This window comes from Anser brachyrhynchus, assembly GCF_964034855.1.
Source record: "Anser brachyrhynchus genome assembly, chromosome: 7".
Lineage (NCBI taxonomy): Eukaryota > Metazoa > Chordata > Aves > Anseriformes > Anatidae > Anser > Anser brachyrhynchus.
This window is the reverse complement of record NC_137701.1, coordinates 25002418-25025326: the sequence shown is the minus strand read 5'-3', so window position 1 is coordinate 25025326 and position 22909 is coordinate 25002418. Positions and strand designations below refer to the sequence as shown.

At 52.0% G+C, this 22909-nt stretch overlaps 2 protein-coding genes across 7 annotated transcripts in view; one reads left to right on the top strand and one right to left on the bottom strand.

Moving 5' to 3' along the window:
• Positions 1-1760: 1760 nt before the first annotated feature.
• Positions 1761-20952, bottom strand: STK11IP (serine/threonine kinase 11 interacting protein). 5 transcript variants are annotated; one of them, XM_080601164.1, is made up of 24 exons: positions 20021-20952; positions 19339-19541; positions 17348-17422; positions 16942-17037; positions 15868-15975; positions 15589-15660; positions 14525-14654; positions 14239-14342; positions 13512-13601; positions 12417-12458; positions 11743-11910; positions 11368-11449; positions 10902-11258; positions 10539-10729; positions 9559-9669; positions 8984-9179; positions 6989-7483; positions 6040-6155; positions 5768-5865; positions 5397-5575; positions 5062-5146; positions 4533-4615; positions 3064-3290; positions 1761-2730 (listed from the first exon to the last, which is right to left on the bottom strand). In XM_080601164.1, exons 1-24 carry the CDS (start codon positions 20874-20876, stop codon positions 2590-2592), a joined length of 4305 nt encoding a protein of 1434 aa, XP_080457290.1. In that variant the 5' UTR covers positions 20877-20952; the 3' UTR covers positions 1761-2589. The 5 variants fall into 5 exon arrangements, with proteins under 5 accessions (XP_080457290.1, XP_080457294.1, XP_080457293.1 ...); XM_080601168.1 differs by lacking the exon at positions 20021-20952 and adding an exon at positions 19866-19893; XM_080601167.1 differs by lacking the exon at positions 20021-20952 and adding an exon at positions 19688-19857.
• The window catches only part of SLC4A3 (solute carrier family 4 member 3), a 34194-nt gene continuing 31280 nt past the window's right edge, over positions 19996-22909 (top strand). Inside the window, exon 1 of one of the 2 annotated variants that reach the window (XM_080601180.1) lies at positions 19996-20133. The gene's annotated coding sequence lies outside the window, so the exon portion shown is untranslated. Of the gene's footprint in view, positions 20134-21014; positions 21242-22909 lie in introns of those variants that run through there. The other variant, XM_080601181.1, reaches the window with a different exon arrangement.

Genomic DNA, 22909 nt, shown 5'->3' with positions numbered 1-22909 from the left:
GCTAGCGGCGATGGCCAGCCTAAAGCCTGAGTCTCACGGTTCCCTGGGGCCTGTTTCCACAAAGCCCTGGAGTCCGGCAGCAAGGAACAAAGGCCACCCCCAGTCCTTGGCACCCCTCCAGAGCAGCCTTCTCCAGGTGGGGAAAAGCAGAGATTCAGGCAGTGCTAGCGGCTGAGTATTGGAGCCAAGTACACCCAGAAAAGGAGAGAGGAAGGAGGGGAAGAAATCTAGTGTGTCTAAGATGAGGGACTGTGTGCTCAGAGCTGTGACAAGCAGCGGATGTCTGCAACTGGTTCAACAGATGTCACACCTTTTGCAAACCTTGGCTCACCGGCACAGCCCCTCTTCTCACACACAAGGCTGGAGCACAGGAAGATGTGGGGCGAGCCCCCGCGCACACCCCATGGGTGCAACGAGACCGGCTATCCCACCGCTAGTTATAGCCTGAGCAGCTCTACAGCAGTGTTCACAATCACGGAGCAAACACAAAGGGGTTAGGGTTATGTCCTGGTGGGTCCCAGATTAAGGGAAAGCAAAGCAAGCACTCCAAGAAGCAGCAGCAGAAGCCGACTGCATGTGAGCTTCTCCCGTCAGTGGTCAGGGAGCTGTTAAGGGGTCCAAAGTGTTGGTGCTGAGCCAAGGGCACAGACTTGCAGAGACAAGGCAAGGAGCAGAAGCAAAATGAGTAGTTACCTCTATGGTAAAACAAAGAAATAGCTTGGGAACAGCTATGGGCAGGCAAACAGATGAAACCTTTGGTTCTGGCAGTCCACACTTTGTCAGGCCCCTCAACGTGTACCTAGGTGCAGCTCTGAGGATGGAAAAAGCAAGCTGGGGGTGAGCTGTGTCAGGAGATCAGCTGGCACAGAGGAGACATCAACAAGCTGGTCCAGTGACTCCGATTTTGACTCTTGCCCTTTATGAAAAACACAATTATGGAAGGGGAAGACTGTACTTACACAAGCTCCTTAAATGGCAAGATGAAGGCAGAGAAATCTTACTGGTCTTTACTGGCTCAGCTCTGAGACTCCTTGCCCCAGACAAAGCGCTAGGTGCTGGCAGTGCTTTCACTGAGCTCACTCTGCTTCCCAGCTTGAGATCACTCCAAAGGAACGGAGAGCAGCAGCCATATGCCCATTTAGGAAGCGGGGACAAAGTGGAATGTGTTGTGACATCTGCCTCAAGACAGTATAGATCTTGTCAACCCAGTCTATAGAAGGCTAGATAAAAATATTGGCGACTGTGGGCCTTCAGCAACTTAACTGCTTCTCGAAGTGACAGGAGAAAGCCTAATAATAAGGAGATTTCCAAGAAAGCGCCCAACAGTGCGCTGTGAGGTAGCCCTTAGACCACGACAAAGTATAGAAACTAAACCTCCCCCTCCGCTAAGGCTCTGAGGATGGTATAGCTGGGTTGGTTGCAGCCTTGCCCCTCGGCTGGCCCCAGAACTGACTCCTGGAAGTAGATGATGATGCACGACCAGAGGACTTAGAGCGCTGCAGGGGCAGGTATTCACACCTCCACAGCCACGGCAGCAACAGCTCCTGCAAGAGGCATGCCTCTGAGATTTGGTACAGCCAGTAAACAACTTGCTGGGGCTGGGAGCCCAAAGATAATAACCACCCTAAAGAGGATGGGGGAAATGGCTCACACTCCGTGGGATCTTGGGGACTGCTTGAGACTACTGCGAAGCTAGCATGCAAGACCTTACAAGGACATTATAGTGAGACAAGGTAGCGAGACAAGAAAAAACGTGGTGATTCAATAAATATAAGCTTTTATTGCAATAGAAAAAAGTAAAACTCATGTTAAAATAGACTCTTGCTTTTGGACTGCTCAGAAAAGCCTAAGCCTCACTTTTACCTGCCAGTGCCCACGAGGGTCCTGACCCCTAAGCGATGAGCAACACGACTCTGTGCTAAGAGCTGCACGGCTCCTCCCTCCCCCGTGACAGTGAAGGACTACAGCAGCAGACTGAGCCATGCCCTGCCACGCAGGTATGGGCTCTCTGTGGGGTTATCAGTACAATGTGCCTTATCCCTTTGTGCAACTAGGCTCCTGATTGAAGCAGGCAGCTTTAGGGAAGCTGTGGATAAGAGGGAAGAGGGAGAAAGAAAAAGAAAAAAATATTAGCAGCAGATAATGGCAGCTGTTCCGAGACAGCTAGGAAGGCAGCAAATAAACCTGCTGGAGAGACCGCAGTGTCCAACTGCCTCTGGCCTGCCGATTGCCTGAGTACCACCAAACATGCTCTGGCTCGGCTCCCTTCTTCCTTCAGTCACATTTCGTACCAACCTGAAGGAAACTAGCAGACACCACCAAGTTAAAACCCTGTAGCTTACACAGTGTTACAAGGAACACCCTCCACCGCCTCCTTTCACGGCCAGCCGAGTGCCAGCGAGTGACTGTACGAAGTCTGGACCATCATGTGCTCACCTCCTCCTCACCAGAAAGAGCCAGGGGCAAGAGTACGTTAGAAGGCAGAGGCCACAGGACAGCAAGGTGAGATGGGAGGGGAGACTTTTGTGCACCACTGCCAGCACAGCAGCACTTCTGACCCCAAGTCCCGCCTGCCTACAGCGGGCAGGCTCACTCCAGGCCCTCATACACAGCCCTCCGTAGCTCGATAGAGAACATCTCCTCCCAGGGCCCGCGGATCCACTCCACCAGCTCTACCAGGAGCTCAGGGCACTCTGTGCGGATGTGCCACGTGCTCTCCACCTTCAGCACCTGGAAAGGAGGAAAGAGACAGAGGTGGGTGAGCAGGGCCCAGCCTCAAAGGCACTGATCAGCCCCGAGCTGCCACTCCCCAGTGCCACAGCCAGCTCTCCCCAGTTTTTTCTGTTTCTAAGTGATATCCTCCTCTCCCTCTGCTGCCAGCCGTGAAAGCGTCCCTGCATGACTTTTGCACAGCAGCAATTCTCTGTGCTCCCCTGCCTCCGTGGTGCAAGGCCCTGGGTTAGGACGGGAGATGACAGCCCCAACACGCTCTTGGCAGGAACAGGATCTGAGCACAACCCAGCCCCCAACATCTCGTGTGCCCCATGACCTCCTTTTGCTTACCTCATCATAAAGCATCAGCTTGATGTCGCAAGGACACAGGCGATAGGTTATGACATTGCTGATACTGCTGATCGGCTGCTTCTCCTTCAAGTGGATATTGCTCCCGGAAGGCATTTCTGCCTCACGATCTGCATCCGAAGGAGGCTGCACCTGCCACTGGTGATTCTCCTCCAGCAGAAACAACATGCTTCGGGTGCTCAGCAGGGTCACAGGGAAAGCAGATGCCCCTAAAAGGATACAAGGGAACATGAGAGGCTTTGCTCGGAGCCTGAGTCACCATAGAACAAGCTTTGCTTTCCATTCCTTCCCTGGGGAAACCCTTTTCAGCAACAGTAACTGGGTGAACAGCTTAACACAGCTTCTGGACTAAAGGCGGAGAGCAGGGTAGTAAATAGATGTACCTGGGCTTGATCAAGCTCATTTCTGGAGCATGCATATGAAAGACCACCACTCAGCCGGCGTTTTCTAGGCAATACCCTCATGTGAGGCAGGAAAAGGAACTCAAGTCCTTTGACCTCATAAACACCACCACTATTCCTTATTTAAGTCAGCAGCTCCAGCTAAAAGGCCACCCTTTTTGGCCTTGATTTGCCTGGCTGCAGATCTGATGGATGGAACACAGCATAAATAAAGTTTAAGATGCGTTCCATCTTGGTGGTAAGTACAGCAGAAAGCAGAAGAGTTTTGATAAACTAGAGGGAGCATAAATATCATCCAGCTGACTTCAGTGGATGCAAATAAAAAGCACTAGAATTTGAGAATAAGTCAGAAGCACAGAAGTAGGAAACCACTAGCTGAGGTCACAGGGATCACAAGCTGCTACAGCAACATGTTGTTTTTCTTGTCACATCTCACTCTTGGGAATTAGCAGGAATATCAGAGATGGCATGTTTAATTAGTCCTGTCTACTTGGCAGCGAGGCCTCAGCTGGAACTGTGTCCGGTTCTGGGCACTGTACTCTAAAAAAGGAGAAAAACGTACTTTAAGTTCTCCCTCCCACCCTCAGATACCACATTTGGACCTCGGCAAAACCTGGCACAGAACTCAGTGGACTCCAGCAGGCTCTTCTTGTCCTGCTGTCGAGGGGTTCAGACACCTGCTTCTGTTCTCCTAAAGCACGGACCCTTTCAGCTCCCACACACACTAACCAGCTGTGTGCGTGACCCCTCAAGCTTGTGGCAGTAATACAGCCCTTGGATCACTTCCAACTTCTCAGAAGTCGTTCTGAGTTTTCACCAAGCCTGGTGCTCAAGACCAAACGCTCCCTACAGTTTGGATTTCCATGTAGAAAAGGGCTTTGAGACTTTCTTGTATGTCTCAATGCTAAAAAAGCCCTTACCCATGCCCCTGCCCCATCTCGCTGATGGAGCCATGGCCCAGCCATGTTCCCACACACTCTACACTGTGAACACAAGCACGTAAGCAGAGAGCACAGCGTGTGGGATATCCGCCACCGAGATCTCCTGTACCTTGGATCAGGTAGGCCAGCAGGTAGAAGAAACAAGTGCCATCTGCAGCTGCAGAACCTGTGGTCTTGGAGTCCAGCAGAGGCCTGGAGGAGATACAACAGAGGGCCACTCAAGGAAGTGTGCTGTTCCCAGTCTAGGCTTGCTGTGAGCTAGTTACTTTTTGCTGTCCACTTGAGGAAGGGAGGGACCCACCTCTTACAGTTTTTTCAAAATACCTCTCTCTCCTGCTATTTTCTCTGTCCGCTACCTTGCTAATTCGGAACCAAATGTTCCCCACAAAGGGGGAGGCAGCCCTTTGGCCCCCCCTTTTCCACCTTCCGTTGTGTTCTGCTCAGGTTCCTCCATGAGAGCTGGAGTTGCACCCCCTGTGCCGCAGGCACCTGAGCCAGCTGCCATAAACCTATCCCACAGGCCTGGCTGCCACTCAAGCGGTGCCTCCTGCTGCCCTGTGCTGAGCACTGCGCTTCCCTGCTACGGCGGGACAAGCACCCTTTTCTATCCAAACCCCCACCTCATATGCTGCTCTTACCATAGCCAATGTTGTGGATTCATTTCCACAGTGGGGATTTCCTTCACCTTATTGCTGTGCTTGGCAGGCAGCTCTTGTATGAGATCTAAAGAGGGGTAGAAGGTAGATGACTTATTGCAAGCCCATAGGCAGTGCATAACAGCTCAGGATAGTTCTCCAAGTCTATAAGAGAGATATTGGAAGATACAATGCCAGCGGGGTTCTCCCCCAACTATTTTCTGAGCTGGCAAGAAATGAATTTGCCATACACACCCAGCTACAGATCTCCTGGTAGCTCTCCTAGAGAAAAATCCTCCAAATCCTCACCCTCCCCTCTGCTACAGCTCTACTCTTACATGTCAGGGTCTGCAGAAACTGGTCACAGCAGCTTTGGTTCCTGATCAGCAGGTTGTAGGAGGCTTTAGGGTTCTCAAACTCCATTCGAAGGCTCTGGTGGCAGAGTCCCACTTCCAGATGGGAAACATCGGACAGGTAGTGAGAGTCGTTCTTCTTCAGCCACTCTGCAGGTTGTCCCCTAATCACAGAGCACAGTCCTCAGCTGCAGCAGGCTGCCCCATCTCCTCTCCCGCTTTGGATTGCAGCAGGGGGGTTTTAACCAGCGGAGCCTTTGCATGTCACCACACCTCCAGGGTAAGGCTAGCAAAGGCTGGCACCACCCAGTGCTCACAGCCTTGCTGCAGGGTCTCACTGCCACCGCTCTCCTCACCTGATAACCCCAGTGACTTCCAGCACATAGATCCTGAGGTCAGAGGCAACCAGGATCGAGAGGAACTCTCCTTGCCGGCCAAACTTCACCATGGCCACCTAGCGCACAGAGAAGGCAAGTCACAGCGCTGCCCACCCGCGGACAAGACTGACCCAGGCACGCTGCAGCTCCCTTCAGACTGCAGTCTCCAGTCGCCACCCCAGAGCAGAACTTGCAGGGTGGCGAGGACAGCCAAGGAGCAGGGCTGTAGGAGCGGCGCTGCAGGAGCTCACCTTGAGGAAGCACTGGAACTCCTCGTCGTTCTCCTCAAAAACCTCCATGTCCAGGTAGAGCTTCAGGCGGTGATCCACGGAACGGAAGTCCCTTGTGTTCAGGGCGCTGTTTGCAGCTGAGGAGAGCAAAGGGTGGGATCAGCACTCTTCCCACTGATCAGAAGCTGCCCAAAGCATACAGACTGCCACTAGGGCAGCAGCATCACCCTCTGCATACCTGCCTCCATCAAGCCTCTCCTCAATACAAGGGGCCAGAACTAGCGCTTCCCAGGCCACAGGTCTCAATACTGAAACACGAGGGGATCCCAACACTGACGTTTGCCCTTTCAGATGTACAAGGCTTTTCATACTACTACCCAAGCAAAAGCAGTCTCTGCCACACCAGAAATCCAAGGCCTTTCACATAAAGCATGCATGGACCTCCTGTTAACTGCTATCCTGCAGGATAGGCCTCACACAGCCAGCAAGCAGTCTCTTCTTTTGGACAAGCTTTGTCATCTGAGCTCACAAAACCCAGTGGGAAGAACACAAGTGTCTGTAAAACCACTAACCACAGCCTCCTATAAACATGCTAGCCTCACACCACACTTAGGCCAGAACCTACAATCAGAAAGTGACTACTGTTCTCCAAAGGTGATGCTCCAGCTGGCAGCTTACTAGTGCCACAGGAACCCACGTGCACTGGTAACCGAGCGGTGCAGCTCCTGCAGCAAGATCCAGTTACTCAAAGTCTGAGCAATACTCGGGATTAGGAGCTGACTCAGTTTTCCCTACCTTCAGGCATGAGAGTTGAACAGAGAGGGGCACGAAGCACCCAGCTCACAAGAACCACTCACTGCTGCTCATGTTTGATGATCTCCTTCCACATGAAGCAGGAGGCAGCGCAGCCTGCAAGCACCAGCAATAGCACTCAACACCCCTAAACCCCGCACAGCTCTGGCATACTCACGGGGACTGAGGTTCCACGTTTCCTCTGACTCGGAGTTCAAAGAGAGCTGGGAAAGAGTGGGCCCGTGAGAAACACTGTAATGATAGCTCCCCATCACGCTGCTCCCGTTGGTGTCCGTGCGGCTGAGGGACAAGCGCTGGCTCTTTGTTCCCAGCTCCTTATTCCCACAGACCCCGTCCAAACTGCGGGAACTGGAATGGAGAGTGCCGTCATGCTCGCCACTCAGCTCCGGGGTCCTGGCGCTGTTGCTGGTATCCACCTCCGAGCTGTCCTCCCCACCGATGTAGAACTTGCTGCTCTCACTGGCCAGAGCAGGTGCTTCCTCTGGGCCCTCCTGCTGGCTGCCTCCTTCCAGGAGGGAGTTTGACAGGTCCTCGCTTGTGCCATCACGGCTAGGCGGCAGGGGCGTGCAGGAGCATACCTCTGAAGGCAGGATGACCACATGGTCACTGGAACAACTGGGACAGGCGATGGGCTCACCAGCTGCTGCAGCATCTGTGGCAGATTTCGTAAGGGATACAGAAAAAAACAGAATAGCTGTCAGGCAACAAGATTTTACTTTCCCCTTAACGTCTGCAAACCACAAGCAATCCCTTTCAGAGCAGATGCTAGGTAGGTACAGCGTGACCTGAGAGGCTTGTTGAGCGGCTCTATTCAGAACCATATCCGACACACCTCCCCTTGGCAAATCAATGAGAAATTCTAGATCAGTGTCAACATCCACCCAAAACAGCCATGTTCGGAACTAGGGTGACCAGGGTGTACTGTAGCTGCAACTGAAACTACATCAGTTCTTTGACTCATCTCTTTCTTCCACTTCACATCCACAAATGCTCACATTGCCTTTGAAGCCCCAACTCACACTCAGTTAATCCAACCATTCTTAGTCACCTCCATCCCAAACTGGCTTATCCTCAGCCAGCCAACCTACAAGCCCACTGTGTCTGTTCTCCAGCTTTCCTTATCCCTCCTGACCCCAATTCCTGAAGTTCACTTCACCCACACCACACTCTGAGCTGGATCCTGGAACTCCCACTAGCTCGGGGGGAAGAAGAAAGTGTCTCAGGATGAAGGAAAGTGCTGCAGCCAGGACCGCACCTCTGCCCTCATTGCAGAGTTCTCCAGTCCCAGGATACTTCCACATACCAGAAGCATCTTCCGAGCTAACACTCCCCTGACACTTCAAATAAAACCTGAGCTTTGAAAAACTCAGCCATCAGAAGATGCTTATTCAGCACTAGCAATGCCTCAGCCAAAATAGCACATCTAATTTCAGACACCCAAAGAAAAATGTGGACAAGTGGGGAAGAGTACAGAGGAGACCAGCAAGAATAACTGGATTGTATGAGATATGAGTGACAAGCAAATTATCTAGGGAGTTGAGCTTATTTAGTCTAGTGGACAGAACACAGGACTAGCTGTGGGGGGAGAACAACAGCCCTCCAGTACAAAAAAGAAATAAATCACTCCCCGTAAGGGAAGCAAGAGAGAGCTCAAGATTATAACTAGGAAGACTTAGGTTGGGGTTGTTTTTCTGAGACCTAACAGCCAAAGTTTTATCTGAAATACTGGAGCAGATTCCCCAAAAGCCTCCATTAGCAAAGGCATTTTAGAACAAATTAGTCTCTGTGCCAGAACTGGCCATGGATTCAATAAGATGAGACACGACATGACCTTTAAGGCCTCTTCCAGACTTCTGCAGACCAATTGGCAGTTTCCAGCACCCCTAACGTTCTCCTAGACCCAAAGCAGCCCACAACAGGGGTGGCACTTGCTTAACAGTAAAACAGTGACTTATTCCTGCTGGTGAAGAAGGCAGGCTCTTCTCTAGCCCAGTCCAAGTGGGCCGACAGAGTACACTCCACACAGGTTGTAATTCCAGTACAACCAAAGCATCACCTTCTCCTGTACGTTCTATGCTTTGCAGCACAGCTGCCACTCTCGTAGTCTGCTCGGGCACTAGGGAGTATCCTTTCTCCAGGGACCACAACCTACCTTGATTTGAGGCAACTAGGGTCTCTAGGCTTTCGGTGTCTCCAGCTCGTGCAGGATAAGGACCTTGCTGCCAGGGAGCCAGCGACTGCAAAAACTCGTGCTTGCATTTCAGGCACTGGAGCCTCATGGATCCTTTCTCCTGGTCCTGATTTTGCCGATTCTCTTCCACGGCTGGGGACAACACTTCAAGCACACACTAGAAGTAGCAAGACAGGGAAAGAGTGTTGGCGGGCATATACAACTGTCCTTCCTTGTTATGGACATGCAACATAGCTTGACTACTAGAACTCAGCGTGCCTTTTCCCAATGGGACGAAACTGCACGGTTTTCTCCTTGAGAGCACCCTTTATGCTCCAGGAGATCCACTGCTCATGGCCATGCTCATAGGGCCCCCCACAGGTCATTTATACAGAAAGAAACCCTGAGCTTACAAACAAGACATGGGCTACCTAGATAGTTACAGGACAGTAGATGTGCACGTGCTCTAAGAACAGAGGCTCTGTACTGGCTGGCAGAATCCAGCATCTTCCAAGAAAATTGTCCACTTCCCTATGCTTCCTCCCAGCCCCTCCAACCTGCAGACACTGCTCCGGGCAGTCATCCAGCACCACGTATTTGCGCTTCTGCCGGTCCTTGCGAATGTAGCTAAAGTGCAACGTGAGGACAGGGAAAACTCGCTCCAGGTCCTGCAGGAGACAGAAAACACCCCTTCCAGAAAGATGGCGCAGCATCCAGACTAGGTTTGTTTGCAAGTGTTGGAAACATGGACATACAATAACTTAATTTAGTGAGCCTGTAACAGTTCTCCCAGAAAAGCCCTGATAGCATTTGGTAAAATGTACAAAAAAAAAGTTCATGTGCTAGGTACAACAGTGAATTACAGGGCCCAGAATGAAGCATCTCAAATCAAGCCACAAACATTCAAGAGGTACAAAGGTAGGAAGAAAAAGAAAAAGTCTGAGCTTTTGGGGAACAGTATTAGGAAAGCCTGTGATCAAGTTCATGCACATATTTAATATTCTTTAAACCCTACTGTGAGAAAGAGAGATTACTACACTCCCTTTCTAAAAGGCCACAAAAGCAAAATAGGGCTGTGAGCAATAAAACACACATCCAGCATGGATAGAGAGCTGCCCACTGAGCTGCCAGTAGCTTTCCAAATGTCACATTAGACTCAGTGCTGCGCTGTCCAAGAAAAAGTGCAATCCACAAATAGCTCTGCAAGGACAGGAAGATATCCCAGTAAGGAATGGACAGGAAAGAGTTCTCCTTCATTTGATTTAGGCTCCCCTCAAGAAGTCTCTTATTCCTGTCACTGGGACAAGTCTTTCAACCCCACCTTTAGAAGAGAATTGGTGCTGACTACTGCTGCATTATCACAGATACTCTAAGCAATACTGATGCTGTTAAATACTTCTGCATAGGGTGGAAGAGATGATCAATCAGGCTTTGCAGGCATTAGGAAAATACCTGCAGGGTCCTTTAACAGAAGTAAAAATCCAAAATGTTGACCCATACAGGGAATAAGAAGCCAAAGGCATGAGACATGACTCACCATCCTCTTCCAATTCATCTCAGAGGTCTCTATCTTCTGCAAGCATTTCAGCTCCAGCTTGTGGAGGACTCTGGCAGCCTTCAGTTCCACCTCAATCACATGCCTAGCTGTGACCCGCAGGAAGATCCAGTCTAACTCTGGGTCCCCTTCACCTTCTATTTGGCTCACCAGCACGGGCTGGCAAAGGTCCACTGCCAAACAAGACACAGCACAAGTCAATACACACAACAGGCCTTCAGGCCTGCTTGAACAAAACCTTTACAAGTCCCACATTGCTGGGCAGTATGACAAAGCTTCAAGGATACCACATTCAACCCACCTAATCTACCAAGCCCTCACACAAGGCGGTGAAGACCCATTTACCTTCTGGCTTCTCATCTTCTTCTTCCCCCAGCAGTAGCTCATCTGCCTCCTCTTTTCCTCTCAGCTCTCCTCCCACATGCTCATCCACTTCAAGGTCTTCCTCCTTCTGAGTATCATCCACAGCAGGAGAGAATTCTTTTGGGGATACTTGGGGTTTTACTTGCTCTGGTTCAAAGTTCTCACTCTGCAAGTCTATTGCTGCAGGTCTGCCTGAGATCTCATCCGCAGAACGGCTCCGGCAGATGACAGGTAGTTGGTCATGCTCCTCCAGTCTCTTGTACTGCAGCCAGTCAACACCAAAGCGATCTCTGAAGCTGTCCATGCGTTCCATCTCCTTCTGATGCTGTAAAACCAGGCCTGCAGAGAGAAAACTTGGGAAGTATGAAAATAATCACCATTCCAGAGCACTCCTCTGAACTGCAGGCAGTTCAGCTGCTGTGTTAGTGAGAAAGAAGACAAGCCTCACCAGCAGAGAGAGGTAAAGTCTGGGACTCATGTTCCGTGTCACTGGGCTCTGAAATGCTCGCTCTGCGCACTTTGACTTTTCCCTGGAACAAACAGGATAAGAACAGTTGGGAGGCAACAGAACAACCAACACAGCGTCTGATCACAGCCCCCTCTGACAAGCCAAAGGATTCACGGCTGTTAGAGTGCAGAAGCACACCATGAAACATTTGTTACAGTATATCAAGACTGACTTTAAACTGAGCCTCTTCCTAACACAGAGCAGTGTAGAGACTCGGTACAAAACCACATCCCCCAGCACGGGGCTTTCATGCTGCTGCAGCCCCTTCACCCAACATGCCAGCAACATGGTTAAGAAGCTGTCTCAGTCCCAGACCTTGCACTTCTTCCGAGGGAGCCTGACAGCCACATTCTCTGCTGGGGACTGGCTGTCACTGAAGTCTGCAGCACAGGAACTGTCCAGAGCACTGCGGTCCAGCACGGTCCTCTCCGAGGTAGATGTGTGGATGGACTGTGACACACTCTGCACAAGTTTTGGAAGGTGCTGAATCCAAAAGAACAGAAAGCTGTCTACTGAGTGTGAAGGGGAGACAAAGTAACCAGGCCACAATTAAGGCTAACAGTTTCCCTGTCCCTCACCCCAAACTTCCACCATCGCAGTAGGAGCAGTGACAACAGATCCTACCCGGCTGATTGGACTGTTTATCATGGCTGCTCCAACTTAACTCACCCTCTGTGTCCCTTAAAAACAGCAGATGGGATGTTGAAAAACATTTGTTTTGCTAAAATGTAATTCAAGTGTCAAGTGCCAGATAGTACGTGAAAGGGAAACCGGCAAGGCTCCAAGTTCGGCAAGGGTACTTAGGACAGAATAAGTTACACCGACCAGTCCCAGCAATTACTAGGAACCTGCACGGACTGAGCCAAAACGAACTGCTTCACAGGGAAAAGGCAGCCAATACAGATTTTATGGGACACATGAGGATGAAAAACCTGTCAGACTTCCCAGTCCCAAAGGCAATAAGATCAGTTTACAGCGACTGTACTTACCATTAGGTCCGAGGAAGAGAGTGGTTCTCCATCCAAGAGGAACTGTAATTAGAGACCCATTTGCAGTCAGATTCCACTTGACTGGCACATATTCAGGACAACACCTACTGACTCTATTTCCCTTCAGGTCATCATAGGGTTGGCACAAAATTGCAAAGACTTCCAGAAACAGCGCTGTTCCTGCCTATCCATCAGGCCTTTACCTGTAGCTACCTAAGAGCATATAAGGCCAGAAGGGACTACTGTGGTTTTCCTGTTTACAGACCTTTTAACTCCCAGAAATGCATCCAAGAAGGTTTGCAGAAGAGATCTGATAGATTGTTCTGCAAGAACTCAAACTGTTTTGGCAGCTACTCACTTCTTCCTCAAAGTTGGTACCCTACTTCTAATTTGAGTCTAACTAGCTTCCAGTAACTGGAGCTCAGTGAAAGCTTGTTCCAATTTGCAGTTTGATGACAACGAGTTTAGCAATTTGCTGCTAACATAAATGGCAGACCAGCTCTGAACACCTCTGACCCCTTAGCAAGACAATTTACTTTGCTAAATTGCCAGAACACTGTCTTTGCTGGCTTCATTATTTAAAATCAGATTACCAAGAATTGACTTAAGCACCAGAGCACAAAGGAAACGGTGATGACACCTAACTGAGAGCAGAGGAATGTGGGGAAAGAAAGAGGTGGTCACTGTTGTCAACGGAGTATGTAATTAGGCAAGGTAGGTTGAGACAGTGAGTTTCTTTTTGCGAAGTCCAGCTACGTAGTTACTACCTGGCAGAACAGAGGAAAGTTTGGGGAACTTCAGCAGAACTGATAAAGTAGACATGGAAGAAATATTCAGATTTGAGGTCTTGCAAATCTGAGATCAATATTGAACTGTGCCTGCCTTGGCCAGCACACCTTACAAAAATTTAAGGTTATTAAAATTGCCCTACCTAAAAAACCAACCAACCAAACAAACAAATCCCCCCCACACACCACAGAACCACTGAAATTGGTCTTCAGGTTTACAAGATTCTTTCCACTCATTTGCCCATGAACACCAGGATACCCTACACCTTCAGCAAGCATTGGCAGAAGGCGTGTGGCTGATACTCACATTGGAGGAAGCTGCTCTGGGAGACAAATGTACAAGGGTTGCAGACCGGTGGTTTTGATGGAACCATAACGGGTTTCCCTCTAGGTGCAGCTGGGTGGAGGAAATAGAGAAATAGTTATGAGAAAGAAACACTCTATACCTTGATTTAATCTCCCTGGAGGCTCCAGGATTTCTCTCTGCCTCAGGAAATATCTTAGTAGTGGAATGCTGATCAACCCAGGAGAGGACTAAATTTTCACAACGCCTCCTGGAATTTGTTCGGCAATGCAGAATGAAATTAAAGTATTTTCTACTCAAGCCCCTAAATCATCAGGAGCCTCTTCAATACTGACTCTGAGAAGTCTTGGGAGAACAATACTTTGTAGGCTATTTTCCTTCACAGACACTACAGTGACTGTAGTTATCCTCCTTCAGACTTCTCCAAATTCTACAAATCCACAAAAGCATTAGGAGAGGATCCTTACTGAACTTGATGGTGTTAAAATTGGAAAGGGGGAAAAAAGGATGTGGGAATAAGCATACAGAAAAATGAGCAGGTGTCAGAGAAAACAAAGACTAAAATGCACGTGTTTTTCCAAGGTTTCCCCATCAGCTTTCCTCGTTAAAATTAAATGCTCAGGAGTTGAATTTATCTTCCAAAACTCTCATCTTACCACACAGTCTCTACTTTGCACCCTTCCAGACCACATCATCTTCAATCTACCAACCCACCAGCTTTCATGCTTACTTTTTTTAAACAGTGCAGAGTGGACAATGGTGCCAACTGGGCATGTTCCAGCAGCAGGTTATAGGCCACATCCAGGTGCTGCAGATTCACCAGCTGTTCAACCCCTGCAAACAAAGCAAGAAGCCATCAGCTTAACAGAAGATACGACTTAGGAAGCTTCCCCCTGCCCCTCTCCCCCAACACTGAACCCTTGTAAAAATAGCTGTGCCCAAGATTTCAAGTTCTGCTCCTCCTTGAAGAAGAGATAAAGACGTCAGACCCGAGTGTTCCTCCACTGCAGGCTCACCATTAATGCTGTCAAGTTCATTGTTGCGCAAGATCAGAGTCACCAGCTTGGATCGGCTGAAGATGCCGAGGTTTGGCACTTTGGACAGGAAGTTATAAGCCAGATTGAGGTACTCAAGTTCTGTAAGGGTCTGTTTAGAGAGAAAAGCAGCACTGGATCAATTGAGACCTTCGGTCAAAGCCTGATCCTGAACTCAAGACAGAGCACTGGTCCCTGCCATTCTCTCCATCCCACCAATGCCACTTAAAAATTGATTTTCTTAAGACTACTTCTGCATCAAGACTTCAATGTTCACATTTGGAGTGGTATGTCTAGAGGTGCTCAGCACAATCTAAGTGCTTTACTAAATTTTCTAGTAGCAGCTTTTCCCTTCCCCAACAATTTTAATGGAGCATAGATAGGGACTGGACTCCCTGCCTCAGGCGAAGAGCTGAACTTGCTACCAAAAGAAGCCCTTTCCTACTTTCAGAAAGACAATGGTGAATGACATATTGTGAGCCTTACCAACTCTGTGAAAAGCTGTTTCACAGCTTCTCTTAAAGGAAACATATCCAGCCCAGCAGAGTCTAGATTTCAGTGCCTTTCCCCAGAGACGCACATGTCACTGTGATGGATTACCACCTCTCTAAATTAACTGACAGGAGATTTCTAAGAGCAAGAAAAAAATGCTAGTGTCTGCCTAGATAAACAAAACAACAAATCTCAACAGCCCTGTGCCTGGCTACCTAATTCTCACCTGCTGCACAGATTACAACAAAGCGTCAGCCACGCTGAATTGCAGCCAAGCGATACGCACAGCGATGCGCACAGCAAAGGTGCCTGTCTCAGAGCGATGAGGTACACTGCCTTCCCTGCCCCGCCGCGACAGCGGCTGCACGTACAGGGAAACGGTTTCAAGGCTGCAAGCACTGGCTCTAAATCACACGCCTGCCGGACCATGTCTCCAATCTCCTGCGTTATACTTCGCTTAGCAGGCTCACGCTGACCTAGCAGGTCAATGGTTGCAGCACTTCAGCAGTGTCCTCTCCCTGCAAGGAAACTGGTGCTCAGCCCCAGATACTCACCGTTAAATAGTGCTCACAATCCTGGACCTTGTTATGACTCAAATCCAAGACTCTCAGAGCATTTAGTAATTGCTGAAGGATGAAAAGACACAAGATCAGATCCTACAAATGTCTTCACTGCAGCATGGAAACCCTGTCCTGCTGGGAGAGGCCAGCAGAATTAACATTGCTCACTCCCTCCCACCCAGACCCAGCAGCATCAGTCAAGCAGTGGCCAATTTCTGGCCGTGATCATCTCCTCACTTGCACCCAGTCACGCAAGAAGGATGCCCCACTCACCAGTGAGTCATCCAAGGCAGTGATCGAGTTGTAGCTGAAGTTGAGAGTATGCAATTCCAACCAGGGGAGAGCACAGCTCAGATCTCCACCACACGCTGAAATGATTTCCTAGGAAGAAGCGAGGAGCCGTTCCCTGGTTAGTACTGGCTGTTACCGTAACAGCAGATGAACAAAGGAGAACAGCTAGTCTAGAACAAGGATGGCATATTGTGCCTCACAGACCCTGGAATGGATCAGTGACTTAGAAGTCATTGCCAAGTATTTGGAGGTGGTGGAAATTCCATGACTAGATATGCAGAAAGGAGATGCTCTTGCTTCCTACACGCAAGTGGCAGTAGTTAACCTAATGGTTACAAGCTGGAGACTCTGAAAACTAAGCACAGAGACTCATCCGCACAGAGACTCATCCTAATGAAAACTTTTCCAGACCTTCATCAGAGCACCCAGCAATAAGACACACATGCTCTGGTCAAACAACTCATGCTCTGGCAGGCAGAAGAATCTCTCAAGGCACTCTGTGTCAGCAGCCATTGTTCCCCAGCAGGCAGTTGCTTCCATGCCAGACAGAAGCCCAGAGCCCCACTGCTAACGCAACCCACACTATTAGTTCTTCATGGTTGGAGCTTCATGTCTCAGAGATCTGCTGGGCACAAATGCTAGTTAAATGCTAGTTAAAACACTGGGACACAGCGTTCCTTACAATCAGCTCTAATTTACGATTGCTAAGGTGCAACCAAATAAACCTTGATCAGCTGCAACCAAATAAACCTTGATGAGCTGCAGGACTTTGAATGGAGAAATGGGTAAACACAGAGAACAGTGAAACTTAGCAGATATGAATATTGGCTGGAGCCAGAAATCCTCAAGCAGCTAAAGAGGAGGCTACTGAGCACATAATTAACCAGGGAATACTTCATTTCAGTCGGGGTAGGACCCCAGAATGGGGAAGGGAGAAAAAGCCATACAGAATGCGGACTGAGAAGGTGGTTCACATGGCCTATCTAGGCCGTACAACCCTTCAGATATGGGAGGCATTCTCCTGCGTAGCTCCCCACGGGCTGCAGAGACACTCACCTCCAGTGTACTGATACATTTGCAACAGGTTAAAGACTCCAGCTGAGAATAGACAAATCGCAGACCCCGGAGGCAGTGTGGAGGGACAGACCTCAACTGCAGCAGTGATGAGAAAGTAAGGACAACATACATCAAAACATTACAGTGCAAGAGCAGCTGCCATCCCAGACCCATTTTTGTAAGAGATCTCCCACTTCCCTGCTGGAGCCTCCCTCCGCAGCACTCTAGCCATCGTTCATTCCCAGCTTTACCCCAAGCAGGTGTTGCAGGAGTTTAAACTACGCCTTGTAGGAAGGCCACAAAAGCCTACCCAGTTTTTAGGAGTAGAGGCATTCTGCAACCGCAAAAATAAGTAAAGAACAGCCAAACGGCAAGGCTCGGAGCCCATTCAGCCTCCTGTACTTACTTCCAAATGCCGGAGGGACTTGAAAGGGAAGATCTTCACAGTAGATTGCAAAACACAGTTTGGAACATGAATGAGCTAGAAAAATCAGAAAAGAAGGCTCTTATTAATCTCAGTTTGTGAAGCAACAGCACTGCCCTGACGCGCCAACTGCAGTACCGTGAACAGGCTCCTTCTCCAGCTCAGGTGTTAACTAACAGCCTGTTATTTAACATTACCTAATGCTCTCCGTGCTGGCATCTGCACTCTCACAGTCCCACAGTTCAATAAAGGTCAAACAGAAAAGCATGCTAGCTAGCACAAGACTGCCAGACCATTTATCTCCATTTCTTCTCCTTTGCTCATGTGGCATCACCACTGTCAGAGTCACAGGGAGATCTGACAGCCGGGTTCCTCATCAGCCACCACTAACTAAATAAAGACAAATCTAGCCGCTGGAGCTATGTTTATCAAGCAGCTGAGCTGAACTAGCACACTGGTGGGAGGTGTGCACGTGTGTTTCACTAGAACAAGCCAAATAAGGCAAATCACAAGCAGATACAATGGAAAACAGAGCTTGTCTCCAAGACACAGTTAGCATTAGGCTGAGGTAGCTGCAAACCTCCTCTTTGCATTTTGCAGGGCAGCCACAGGCTCTTTCACCACAGGGTAGGTAAGACTGTGTTCATATGCCACAGAGCTTATTAAACCCAGCTCCTTATGCCTTCTGTGGACACTGCATAAGCAGGATTTCAGACGAAGCGAGTAACGAAGTAGGTAACGCTCCCACTGCAGAGTACAACCGGAGAGACCATCTCTGCCAGCTACATTCGCGCAGAAGTGACTCATCAGGTGCAGAACAGACGTCCCAAGGCCTCCTCACCGCTTCCACAGCTCCAGCCACGGCAGTGATGAATCACTGCCCCGCTTCTGCCAGCACTAATGCAGCATGTTGCGCAGGGCCATTTGCAGGGGAAGCTTGTTCTGGGAAGCTCTGATGGTCAGTTTTAACAACGTTTATGTCAGACGCCAGCCTTGCTCTGTGTCTTGACAACTTAATTGTCTCCTTCTCTCCTCTCTTCCCGCTGGCTTAAGAATCTGAGCAGGCTGCTGCAAATTATTAGTTTCCCCAAGCAAATCGGTCCCTGCACCGCGACGAGCAGCTTTCTCTCTGTTCTGGGCCTGTTACAGAAATAGCCCGTTATTTGGCTAACATGAGCACTCACCACAACAGTCTCCTGACTGCAACACCCTTCCCCTCCTTGTCCTGTCAGAGGGCCTGTATTTCTGCACAGCTCTGGGCCCCCACTCCAATCTCCAGCCTCAGGGTATTGCTGTAAAACTCTCCCAACAACACTCAGATAGTTGTCTCTAGCGGAAAACACTTTTAAAGACACTGCAGGCTGTAGTACCAGACTTGAAGGCCCGGCCACAACACCTCCTGAGCACCGCTGTGGGATGTAGGGGCAGGTAATTCCCTTTCTCCTTTCGGGCCCGTTCCAGCCCTGGTGAAAATCCCTACCCTCTGCCCTTCTTGTGGTGCCCCAGTGCCAAGTATAATCGCGTGCAGCCTCATGACACATGCCGCCTTTCAGAAAGCTCTCTGAAGGATCCCTCGCTCCACGCTTCTATTTCTATCACAGCCTCCCTAAGATGAACAGGGACACCTTACGAGCAACCTACCGTGCTGTGAAACAGCTCAGCCAGAACCTGTGCCCGGGCAAGAGCACGTAAAACCCAGAAACACGAAGCGTCAGGTAGCAGGAGGACCGGACGGCTAAGCCGTTCCGCTCAGATACCCCCGCCGGGAGCCTCGTGGGGATCAGCCACCGCTCGGGGAGCGCCCAGCCGCCCGACACGGCGCTGCTCGAGCATTTCAGGAGACAACCGGTGCCTCTTCCCAGCACCGCCCCGCCACGGTCAGGCTGCCGTTAAACCCCTGCTGCTCCCCCCGGCCCCGGGTGAGGCAGCCGGGCGTCGGGGCGCCGGGGGCGGCCGCCCCCGTCCGCACGGACCTTGAGGGAGCGGGTCTTCTGCAGGACGTCGAAGAGGAACTGCGCCTGGAGCACGGCGGCCGTCTCGGCGGGGTGCGAGGGCAGGGCCACGAAGCCGCGGTTCTGGTCGCGGGGGCCCAGGAGCTGCTCGAAGAGCCGCGTGAGGTGCTGCAGGGTGCCGGCGAGCAGCGTCAGCGTGCTGGAGCCGTCCAGGACCAGGTCCCCTGCGGGCGACAACGGGACGGGAACGGGAAGAGAGCGGGGGGGGGGGGGGGAAAGGGGGGGAGCCGGGCCGTGAGCGCCGCCGCCGGCCCAGGGGGTGCCCGCGGCCCAGGGGGTGCCCGCAGCCCGGCGGCAGCCGCTCACCCACCGGCGTCGCGCAGCAGCCGCGCCAGGCCGCGCACCGCCGCCTCCGCCATTAGCACCGGGGGGGGGGGCAGGGGGCAGGCCGCGGCCCGCCGCCGGTACAGCGCCGGTACGGCCCCGCCGCGCTTCCGCGTTACCACCGAGACGCGCCCTTCCGCCGCGCCTAGAGCGCCGCCGCTTACATCCGGTTGCCATGGAGCCCGCCCCGGCGTCCCCCTCCCGCCCGCCGCCGGCAGCGGACGGAGGGAGGGAGGGAGGGGACGGGAGGGGAGGGGGGCGCCGCCGCCGCCGCCGCCGGCCCGGGGCGGGGGGGGGGGCCGCGCCGCCGCAGCCCTACCTGCGGGCGGGGGCGGCACAAAGGGGGCGGCGGGCAGCAGCGCCGCCTGCCCGGTACCGGCGCGGCGCGGGCGGAGCGCGGCTCTCCTCCTCCTCCTCGTCCGGCGGTGCGAGGTAGGGGCCCCGCGGGGCCGTGTGTCCATCCGTGTGTCCGTCCGTGTGTGTGTGTGTCCGTGTGTCCGTGTGTCTGCCCTGCGGGACCCGTTACCGTTACCCCCCCGGTAAGGCACCGGGGCGCAGGGCTGGGTGTGCCGGGCTGCCCCGGCTGCCCCCCAGGCTCTGTCCCTCAGCCCCCACCCCGTGCCGGGTGTCGGTGCTGCCAGGCGGCCGGGCCCGCGGCTTCCGTCACGCCCGGAAAGTTTCCGTGCCCGCCGCCCCGCGCGCTGCCGTCTCGCCCCGCGGCGCGGTCCCGGCTCGTTTCCGTTCGGCTTTCGCGGGCCCGTCCCCGCGGCTCCCCTCCTGCCGCCCCCCGGGCGCTGCGCCCCGCACAGCCCTCCTCCCCCCTTCGGAGCCCTCCGCCCGTGCCCGCCGGCCCTCCCGCGTCCCGCTGCTGCCTTTGCTCCAATCCCGGCACCGGCTCCCTGGCCGCACGCCCCGCGGCTAAAGGATTCCCCGCCCGGCTGCCGGCACATTAGGGAAGAGCCGGGATGCTCCTCCGCTCGCCCACGTTTGTGGGACGGCCGGCTGTAGCTCTCCTGCCCGGACTCGACCTGCCGAGGGGCTCCGTGGGCTGCTCGCCTCGCCCCTGCCCCTCGGAGCCGCGCTAGGTCAGCAGGCTGGCAAGGCTCCACCAGCACGCTGCTGTCAAGTGGCCTTTGGGGACCGGGGGGAGCCCTGCTGGAGGCTGCCAGCAACATGTGGCCCTGGGGAGATCCCTGCGCTGCCGGCGTCGCGGGACGTGCCTGCCCGGCTTCCTCCAGCCTTCGTTTAGCCTAGGTGGTGGGTGCGAGACGCGGAGGTTCGGGTGAGCGCTGTTGTGTTTACTGGTGCCGAAGGCTGCGTTCGGAGGGGAGAGCCCCTGCAGGAATTGGCGTAAGCGAGGGTGATGCACTTGTGGAGAGAGAAGGAAGGTGTGAGTGCGCACGAGTCAGCAGTCTGTGGATGTTTCTGGCCTCCCTTCGAATCTGGCCTGCTGGCGTTATGCTTCTGTGGCTGAAAATTACTTCTAGCGGGAATGCTGAATCACGTACTCCTGACACGCGTGAGATAGAGTAGGATGAAGGTATCATTCATTCAGTTTTCTTTCGGCGTATTGTTTTTTATCCCCCTTTTGTCTTGTGCTCTTCTCATGACAGCCCAGGCAGCGATCCCAGCAGGCTGGGTGGTTCAGCGTGATGCTTATTAGCAGAATTCTCCCTGATGTTCTTTTTAAATTTCTCTTTTAAATTTTAACCCGTTTCTGAGTCTCTTTGTGTGGGTCCGCCTGAAAAAAAAATACATCTCCGTTTGTGTTTTACACCCTTGAGATCTTTCCAGACTGCTGGCACGTCCCCTCCCCATCTTAGTCATCCCATCTTGCGCTAGACAAATTTAGCTCCTAACCTTTCCTCATAAATCAATCCCCCTGGCCTACTGGCAATTTTTGTTGCTCTTCCCTGAACTCCTTCTGTTGCAGGTAATAGAAAATGCCAGGCTGGATCCGAGGCGATGTCTCTCCAGCCTTTCTACGACAGGTTGCACCAGGCGCTGCAGAGTAAGGGGCAAGTGGCCTCTAGTGGCCAGCCACCAAGGAACGCGCCGAATCGGCGCTACGAACCGCAGCGCTCGGCTTTTGGCATCCCTCAAAATCCCCTCAGTGCTGGAAGTGGTTTGTAGCGTTACCAGTTCTTAAACCGATTTCCTGACGGCGCGGCGTGTGCTGCAGCTCTCGGGAGCCGTTCAGCACCTTCGGGACGCCGCGTGCCCCGTGGGCAGCACGTCCGCCCTGGGAAGGGATTGCTGCCTTTGGGGGAGCATCTGTGCAGCATTTGCACGCAGGCTTGGTTTTTCCTGGGGGGGGGTTAAATTGGGAACAAAAAAAGCTCGTGTAGTCTCAGTGTGCCCGTTAAATGTGTTATTACGTTGTTGGGATGGAAAGAGGACAGAGGAGACCTTGTATGGTTCAGATCCCAACATGTGCTGGGGGCTGCCATGCCTCACCTCCCGCTTCCACAGGGTGAGTGGGGATGGGGGGAAACCCCCGCACACCGCATAGCCCCCCTGAAACCTCAAAACGGGTCCCAAGGGCTCCCTTGCTTTACTGCTAGTACAGCTGTCTTGCTTTTAGCTGCTCAGCAGAGTCATTAGAGTGACATATTTTCAGCATGTTTGAGAATACGCCGCTTGGTTGGGTAAAGAGAGATTAAGCGTTGAATTTTCCAACCCTTTTAACTTCATTTAGGCAGTCAGGCTGTAGTTGTAAACTCAGCGTAATGTTTTGCAAAGATCACGCCAGAAGAGCTCGTCGCATCCAGCAGGTCTCCTCTCTGCGGGTTTCCTCCCACCCTGATCCTGAATACCCCTGTGAGCCTTTGCATAGCTTCAGATCAACCTGCAGCCGACCTGAAACAAAGCACATTGTTTTTCAACATTGCTGATAGTTTGCAGTTTCCTTTCGAGGTCCCATAAGATACATTAGTGGCACAGAGGTGGAGCTGAGTATTAGTATTTTTTTTGTTAAATTACCGTTAGCATTTTGCTAGTTTTTAGGCATTCTGCCACTACCAGGACTACCTTCCAAAGCCGTGAAGTAGTAGTACTTGTAGCACGTTTTTGCCGGCAGTCCTCTCTGCTGCAGCTGTGGATGTGGATGTTATGTTCCTCACAAATACCCAGCCCTTTTTTTTTTTAATGCACACGCTGCTGTGGCCCTGAGGGACTGCAGAGCCAGGGTCTACCTGCCAGCTCTTCT